Below are 9699 nucleotides of genomic sequence, written 5' to 3' on the forward strand. Positions count from 1 at the left end.
CCTCCCGATATTAGGAAGCCACTGGAGCTATTGACTAGACATCTCGATTGGAAACTGTTTTGTTGAGTTTGTCCTTCCCCACACCTCCGATTAGCACGGTTCAATATACGTACATGCAATATCGTGCCAAACTGGTTCTTGATTATTTCACAACTCATCATTGGTTCAAGCCCAACGCAGGAGTCAAAAGCATTCCCTTGCAAAGAAATCATGCCCAAATAACACACCCAGGCCTCATGGTCGATGGCATGCAAGCCCAAGGGACAAGCCAGGCAAGTGTTTTGAATTAAAATAGACCGGAACAAGGTTTCAATCATAATGGGCCACACACCCAGCGACTGGTCTGTAAATGTACAGAAACTACATTAGGACGCAGCGCTCGCTTAGCTCCATTCTCAAACATTAATCCCCACTTTATTTGCGACGTTGGGGAAGAAATAAAACTTGCAGCAGCAACCACCAATAAGACCTTTGGTCACTTTAACTCTTCCCGGGTCTAGTCAATACATGTCAGTAGATGTCAAGTCCTTAAAACTCACCCCATGGGAATGCAGCTTGGATTAATATAACCTGGTTGGTGTAAATCAATATTTAAATGACCTTTTCGCCTTTAAGAGCCTGTAAGCTGTACAAAAAGTCCGAGGATACTTTACATTTTCACCAAAATCATAAAAACTTCTAAACCGATTGCCACATGTACAAGAATAGCTTGCATGCGTTCATTTGGAACGCAAGGACGTTTTAACGGTGCATTTGTATGTACTTTACATATACGTGTGCAGATTTCATCAAGTCAAAACCCCAACCAATGTGTTAGGTTTCCAACCAACTGAGACACAAAAGTGCGCACATACGCCCATGAACACGTTCGATTGAATTGGATGGTTATTTTTATTGTGACAAACATGTGGGCCAGGGCTAGGCTATGCTGCCAGCATTGGAGGCAATCCTGGGCCACAGATCCGCGCACTCCTTAGCCACGGGGCCCGTGATGGCAGAGCCTGAAACGACACAAACCCCATCAATGCGACTCACAATCACACACGATGACAAGCCACTCGACAACGCCCAAGCAACTACTCACTTTACCAGGACGCACACGCAATCAAGGCACTGCACAAACGAACACTCACCACAGCACACTTACACAACCAACCACGCTTAACCATCTACTCTTCACATTACTCACAAAAACCCACACGCAATTAGAAACTCCGCTGAGAATATTCAGCCAGGCACTCGCAACCCCACCACCTGCATAACTTAATTGGTACCCAGAGACACGTGCTGTCCACACACTCGCTATTACGCTCACTTAACTATCAACGCATCCCACCACTGCTGCAACATGTACAGCGGACGTCACTGTGGGCTTTACAGTCCCGGGATGTGCTGTCCACACTGTGTAACCACTTAGAATGTAGCACTACTGATTGAGAGGTGCTGCAACAGCGATTGCTGCCCCCTCACCCATTAGCAATGCCGAGTTTGCTCTCCTTCCCGTGACAACCCACCCCCCATCAGGGTCCGCGTGGACTAAGGGGCGGGTGCTTTTTGGGAAGGAACTCGCTGTTCACAACGGTCTCGTGGTTTTTGTTCCGATATGAAGTTGTTACATTTATACGTCTTGTTGTGATCTTAACAAGATTTTGCTCCGTTAGAGGTAACTGTCATATCCCTCAATCTTCTCTTCACATCTTCTCATTCCAAGATCCTCCAAATGCAGCTCTCCTCATGTCCTCTATTCCATCCAGTAAGGCCTTCGGTCAAACTTCCTCACCAAGTCACAGCAATCATCGGCGAGAGTATTTCTTAACATTCTTCCATCAGAGGCACCACCCACCTTTCATCTCGCCCTTGTTGTTCACTATGACCCCTGCGTTGTCTTCAAAGTAGAGAAACACCCCGTCCTTTCTCCTGAAGGCTTTCCGCTGCCGTATCACCACCGCAGGATGCACTGCACGGAACACACAAAGCCACCAGAGTTCAAGACCGGCACCTCGCCATGCCACCTCCTCCACACCCCCCCCCCCTAGCACTTTTGTGGCCCTCTTTAAAAAAGCACAATCAACATCCTTACATCAAGACCAATAACAACCACCCTCCTCCCCCTACTCTCATCTCACAACCACCACAGCAGATATCGACTTCTATAAAGTACCAATCCATTAGCGTCAAATAACCAACCCCGCTTGGGTCACCGGAATCAAACGGATTAATCAGTCAATGGACTGCTCATGTCTTGCTGGCTTGGATGTGCCATGCATGCTGGGCTATTCAGCGTGTATGTGAATGTGCTAATGCTGCTTCAATGGACACGTGTAAACCCGCACGGCACGTGAACTCAGGAGACCCTTAATGGCCAATGCAAAATCATCCACTCCAAGCCCTTCATCAGAGAAGGCCAAATGGAATTTATACTTCGTAAAATGTTGAATATCTTTGCATGACTAGTAAATAGCATAACAATTTTAGCTCAAACTGTAATTTATCTCCGATCAAACAGCACACTTTACACATAGCAACCACAAAATGAAAACTGGCCCACAGCCATGTAACATTAAAATACATTGAAATTTAAAAAACTGATATCAATAATGAAAATAAATTAGGATACATGTGTAAATTACACGTCGTTGCATTCAGGCTAAGAGAAAATAAAACGATAAAATCGAGTTGTTAATCCCTATCCCGAGTCTTGAAAAGCCACCGTATCGTTAGGATGGAGGGGCCAGGGGGGAGGCTGAACTGTGACAAGCTGATAATAATACGGAGAATACACAAACTGGACGTATATATCACGCTTCATCCAGGGATAACAGAGCGCCGTACACAAAAGCCATAAATCAAATTCAAGTCTTTTCTATGACAAATTGGACACGCTCACCAATCACAAAGCGCAGTGTGAGAACGACTTAGAATGTAGCACTACTGATTGAGAGGTGCTGCAACAGCGATTGCTGCCCCCTCACCCATTAGCAATGCCGAGTTTGCTCTCCTTCCCGTGACGACCCACCCCATCAGGGTCCGCGTGGACTATGGGGCGGGTGCTTTTTGGAAAGGAACAACTCACTGTTCACATCTCATGATTTTGCTCCTTTGGGTAAACTGCCATAATATGCCTCTTCTCTTCTCATTCCAAGATCCTCTACACTCAGCTACATTCACGTCCTCTATTCCATCCAGCAAGACCTTCATCAAGTCAAACCTCCTCACTCACTGGGAGTTCACGAGCAAAGCACTCTCCGTGGTGGCCTTTTGTGCTATGAACAATGGCTCAAAATCCCAATTGTAGTTTAGTCCCATCCTGACGCGAGGGCAACTGACCCTTTTTCCGGAGTTCGGGCTTGCCCTTCTTCACGGTGGCCATCACCATGTCGCCCACACCGGCAGCTGGCAGACGGTTCAGACGACCCTTGATGCCCTTCACCGAGATGATGTACAGGTTCTTACCGCCTGTGGAACACGCGGCACACACAAACCGAACGCCGTCAAAAACACAACGCCAACTTCACGGTCACCAACATTATTGCATTCTCAAAAAGGCAATATTTTTTTGCGAGCCATCAACAAAAAGGGTCACATTTCCCCACCGTGGCGACTTGATAAATATATAGCAGCTCTAAAGCCAGCTTATTCGTGGTTCCTACTGTAGCACTACTGATTGAGAGGTGCTGCAACAGCGAGTGCTGCCCCCTCACCCATTAGCAATGCTGAGTTTGCTCTCCTTCCCGTGACGACCCACCCCATCAGGGTCCGCGTGGACTACGGGGCGGGTGCTTTTTGGGAAGGAACGTCTCTCGCGGGTGATAACGGCTTCAAGGTTTGGTACCGATAGCTGTTATGTTCTTACCTTTGCATATATTCCATCCCCACTTCTTTCCCATTCATCAAGTAAACGAACAATGCTGCACAGAAGCCATTGTGTTGATGGCCTAATTTTTTTAAAATTAAGTTGGGGGGGGGTCCACGCATGGTTTCGTCCACCTCCAATTATCACGGCTGGCTATAGAGGTTTAACATATACAATCGCACCCACAGGGCCCACGCACCCAACACACGGACCCATAGAGGGCCCACACGATCCCACACAAGGCCCACGCACGCACACACAAGGCCCACGCGAACCCACACAGGGCACACGCACAAGGCCCACACGAACCCACACTGGGCCCACGCACACACACAAGGCCCACACGATCCCACACAAGGTCCACGCACACACACAAGGCCCACGCACACACACAAGGCCCACGCACGCACACACACAAGGCCCACGCGAACCCACACAGGGCCCACGCACACACACAAGGCCCATACAGGGCCCACGCACCAGTGTTGTCCGCGCAGTTGATGACGGCGCCGACGGGCAGACCCAGCGAGATGCGAAACTTCGCACCGGACGACCCGCCACGTCCTGCCAAGAGAAGTCGACGTCAGCCGGCACCACAAGCACTCCTCCTCCTCCCCCTCTCTATCATGAGGACATGATTAAGGGTCATTGCCCGAAACGGCGACTACCGTTTCTCCTCTTTTCATGGCGGCGTTACAGATTCGTGCCACGAATCCGAAACCATCGACCACACCGTAAACACTCCGCTGCTGCTGCCGTCTTAAACTCCTCAGAGTGGACAAGATCCACTTTGCGTCTGAACCGCGTGGATGACACATCTAAAATTACACCTTTAATCCGCAATTATGAACCCATACGACACTAATGCGTGTGGGTTTGTAAAACAAATTTATGAACGCGTATGAACCACCACTGCCAATCACAAAGAACGCCGCAATCGAGGCTACCGCCGGTCCCGCGTGTACGTTCGTGGTGTGGTACATCGTGACCGCCACACGCGCTCAGATGGAGCCGCGTGTTTGCGTTTAAGGGGTATAAGCAGCTCGGGAAGCACGTCGCTCATCCCCTCCCGCCCGCCTTTGTCTTCCCAGTTATCGCGATGCCCATACGCAGCCCCCCCTAAAGTACGCGCAGGTTCATAGGTGCGGTTGATCACATGAACGTGGCCTGCGCAACATGCATACAGCACGTAGCTGACGCGGCATTTATACCCCAAGTCAAGATTACCTGTAATCGTTCAACTCAGGCTTCAGGCCTAGAGCACAGACGCTTCTATGCCCAGTCTAACTATACAACACGTACTCACTCTCAACACACGCACGCACACGTGAAGTTACTTACGTAAAAGCTACACAAACGGACGAGCATTCAGTTCACAATGAATCTAAATTCAACATCGCGGCAGCGCGATGGCCGCCACGAACATCCACCGCTCGCAATCGACCGCCAAACCATCGCCCGTAATCATCATCTGCCGCCGCAGCCGCCACTCCCCTCCCCGCGCCGTTGCAGGCGGGCACTGGTATCGAGGGAGCCTCGTGGCGGCAAAACGGGGCAGAGGAGAGCGAGGATGGCGACGGATTGCAACGACCGCGAGCGGGAGCCGGCGTCACGCACCTCTCTTCGACATGTTGGCGGCCCGGAAAAGAGGGAGCCGCGCGGGATTGTGGGAGGACGAAGGCGGTGGCGGGAGGCGGGGCCGGGGAGGGCGGGGCGTACGCGATGACGCAACCGCGTCGCGGGAGGTGTGGTGACGTCACCGCGCACGCCCGATTCGGTGACGCCATCGTGACGTGCGAGCAGAATCCGAAGAGCCGTGAAGCTCTTTTTGTTTATATTCTTGGTTCTTTCGGTGAAGTCACGTAGAAGGGAAATAATAAAATAATATAAATATACTACATTTAAACTTATCACGACGTTTCGACTGCAACACAAGCAATCGTCATCAGGTGTGAAATCCACATCAAGAAAATTTGAAAAAGAAACGTCGTGAGAATTGTTATTGTTTAATATTTTTATTATGTTATTATTTCCCTTCTACGTGACTTTACCGAAATATCCAAGAATATGAATCCCTGCAGTCACGAAAGCTTTAAATCAACTCTTTTTTGTTTGTTAGAACGTTAAAACAACAAACGGTGTAAGGTATAGGAAAGGTGAACAAATCGCTTCAAGTAAATATACAAATAAAACTCAACAATGTTATGTTGTTTTAAAGGTAAGGCCCCAATGAGCTTTTGCAAATCGTTGATCGATAACAAACGTTCAAACATCGCGTTAGACAATTATTAGATGGCATCGCGTGAGCAAAATGTGTGTGGTAGGCCCTCCTCCACCCGACACAGCCAATTCAAGTTCATGCATGGCCATATCTACCCTGGGAGGTGGTTCTCCATAGCAACGCACGACCGTAACCACCCTGGGAGGTGGTTCTCCATAGCAACGCATGCCCCTACCACCCTGTGAGGTGATTCTCCATAGCAACGAATGGCCGTACCACTCTGTGAGGTGATTCTCCATAGCAACGCATGGCCGCACCACCTTGGGAGGTGATTCTCCATAGCAACGCATGGCCGCACCACCATGGGAGGTGATTCTCCATAGCAACGCATGCCCGTACTACTCTGGAAGGTAATTATCCATAGCAACGCATGCCCGTACCACTCTGGGAGGTGATTCTCCATAGCAACGCATGTCCGCACCACCCAGAGGACAGAAGACCACCACCATCTGCTTAGAAAGATCTTCCAGAAGACGTCTCTCAATTTCATCATAATCTGCGGCGATCAAATCACCGCTGAATGAAGACCTCTCCCAGCCATCGTCAACTATCACGGTCCAGTTGATCTGGGCCTGGCCACCTGATCTACATCAGCAGCCATACGAAAGAAAAATGCGGTCCAGTGATGCAACACTCCATCTCGCCACCCGCACACGGGCTGATGTCACCGCCACTTCACCTTTGTTACCGACCTCTCGTGACTCTTTCCAGGAGGGTCCGATCAAGTTTTCCCAGTCGGGGCCGATGATTGAAATAGTAAAAATTTCCGGCGTAATTTTTCAAATTTGTCAAATTTCGGACCGTGACGCCGCCACGCAATGGCAATACTCTTGCGAACTACGTCACGGGATCTTTACCGTCCACTGCGAAGCAAACGGCGGGTAAAATTAACACATTCCTGCGGAGGGAGCTGGTAGGAACGTTGGGTTGCTCGGTCAATGGCCAGGGTCAACGGCGGCGTGGTGTATTCCGCAAATATGCCCGATTGTGAGGGCGGGCACAAGCCGGCGTGAGTAGGTTAAACGTTGAGTTTTATAAGGGCACCACGGGGTGACCAGCCCCTCCCCACACAGCCCCACCCCTCCCACCCCCCACCCAGCCCCACCCTCCCCACCCAGCCCCTCCCCACCCTCCCCACCCAGCCCCTCCCTACCCTCCCCTCCCCACCCAGCCCCACCCTCCCCACCCAGCCCCTCCCCACCCTCCCTTCCCCACCCAGCCCCTCCCTCCCCACCCAGCCCCTCCCTGCACGACGGACACAATAATCCCCTGTGGGCTGGTGTAACCAGGAGGTGCCTACCAGTATTATGGTTAATGCACCCGCCAGTATTAATGATGGCGGCCGCTGTTTAGAAACCGCGAATCTCTGCGAAAAGCGGCGATCGCTCTGTCGCTCGTCCCCGTCATCGTCCCCCATCTCGGCGGCGGACATCCTCTGCGTCGCGTGGACTCCGTTGACCGCCACTCCGCCGTCAGCCTTGACGAGCGGTCATCGTCCCTTCGAGCGACATGGCCGAGCGGGCAAGTGGTTTTTCACATTTTACGGCAGCCTTGCACCCCTTTGGTTCTCAATCGTAGAAAAATGTTAAATGTTTCGATTTAAAGCTTTCGTGACTGCAGGGATTCATCTTCTTGGTTCTTGTGGCCGAAACGTCGTGAGAATGATTTTATTATGTTTATTTTTAAGATTTTATTATTTCAATTCTACGTGACTTTACCGAAATAACCAAGAAGATGTTAAATGTTATTATGGTTTTATGAAATAAAGTACTTGTACTTACGTGTCCGTGCCTTAATTTGCGTTTCGATGATTTACATTCTAAAAAAAATTGGCCATGTCTGGCTTCCCCCAGAAAGGGCATCTCGCACACCCAGGGGGTGCATGCACCCCAAGTTAAGAACCGCTGGGCCCGAGCCAAACGTTCCCTCCACAGGAAATTTTATTTTCTTGACATGACATTTAATTACACGGAATGTACTTGTAGGGTTATAGAAGAAATTCGGATTTTTCTATCGTATCTTTGTTATTATCACACTTTTTTATAATAAAGACCAAGAATCTTCTTATTTTTTACGGCTAATGTCGATGCAGAGCAAGAACTGCAATTTCACATTGAAGTGGTCAAGGTCCGAAAGACCGCCCATAACAGGGGCACTCTATGGCTGGCTGTTGAGATCGATCGCCACAGATTCTCAAATATAAAACATAAACAGCAGAGACACTCTTAGGTTGTTTCGGTAAAGTCACGTAGGTAAAAAATAATAATAAAATAAAATTATAATAAATGAAAATAACTCAATTAAATCACGACGTTTCGGAGACTTGTGTTGCCTCCGAAATGTCGTGATTTAATTGAGTTATTTTCATTTATTATTATTTTATTTTATTATTATTTTTTCCCTATGTGACTTTACCGAAAAAACCTAAGAGTATGAATCCTTGCAGTCACGAAAGCTTCAAATCTTAAATAGTAGGGAGTCGAACACGAGTAATGGTTGCAACCTGGCCCGCGAAAATTGAGCTTCTTGGCGAAATCAACTAAACTATTTTTTATTTTATCAGGTCCACTGAGCTATATAGTATAGCTCTTTTTCAGAAGCGACCTGGCCACAAATGATTGCTCTACGAAGTGGCTTATCATGTGGATGTTTTTTTTTTCTAATAGCAGTTTAACGCGTGATGTTGATTCTAAATGTGGAGGTAAAAACCCGTATGACCCGGAGAAAAGTCCACGCGACCACGGGGAGAACATGTAAACTCCAAATATCCAACAGGCGTCAGGGTCGGGATCGAACCCACGACCTCCTGCATACCAGGCGAGGGAGTTGACATCTCCTAGCCGCCTCTCAACTGCCCCACTTGCCAATGCCAAAGTGAATACAACACCCACGTTTCGTCTCTCCGTTTCAGCTGACACGTGTGTCAATTGGAGCTGAGCACTGGACATTTAAATGTTCACCTCTTCTCCTACCCCCGCCGACCCCTCTCCCCCCAGCCCCCACATTCACCACCTCATTCCCCCTGCACACAAAACAATTACAATTCGATTCATGATCGCATTATTTTTGTGTCGTGTGTATCGTATCTCTTGCATTTTCAGCCTAGTTTGTTCCGTCTCATTGGCTGCATTGCATTTAATTTCGCTAAACATATAATTGTTGTTATATTCTAGAAGCTCTATTAATTAACGTATAATTATTACGGCATGCTGCTGGCCACCCACGCCCTCGCGTGCCGTGCTGGCCGTCAAAGGCGCTCGCTAACGGCACTTGCCCCAAAAATCCGTTAGGGCTATACGGGGGATCTGTGTCTTTGCGTGTGCTTTCATGGATATATTAACATGAAACTTCTCGATGCATAATGCATAACGGATTGTTATGCAGTGAAATCCAAGGTTTGCCACTGAGTGTCCTCTCTTGAGAACATGATTCAATAATTGATCGGTAACCACGATCAAATTATGTGTAATTGCCAAGGGCGGGGGAGCGGTGGGGCTGTGATTAGCGCACTTGCGCTATCGACCCCGCGATCGGAGTTCGCTTCCTGGGAGCGGCGAACATGCAT

The 9699-nt window shown here is 49.0% G+C and overlaps 1 protein-coding gene across 1 annotated transcript; it reads right to left on the bottom strand.

Annotated features, from left to right (window-relative positions):
• Positions 1-872: 872 nt before the first annotated feature.
• Positions 873-5608, bottom strand: RPL23 (ribosomal protein L23). The gene is made up of 5 exons (XM_078603943.1): positions 5471-5608; positions 4334-4417; positions 3328-3456; positions 1844-1957; positions 873-1001 (listed from the first exon to the last, which is right to left on the bottom strand). The coding sequence occupies exons 1-5, from the start codon at positions 5481-5483 to the stop codon at positions 919-921; spliced, it is 423 nt and encodes a 140-aa protein (XP_078460069.1). The 5' UTR covers positions 5484-5608; the 3' UTR covers positions 873-918.
• Between the last annotated feature and the right edge of the window lie 4091 nt (positions 5609-9699).

Source organism: Lampetra planeri, chromosome 2 (genome assembly GCF_965212315.1).
Source record: "Lampetra planeri chromosome 2, kcLamPlan1.2.h2, whole genome shotgun sequence".
Taxonomy (NCBI): Eukaryota; Metazoa; Chordata; class Hyperoartia; order Petromyzontiformes; family Petromyzontidae; genus Lampetra; species Lampetra planeri.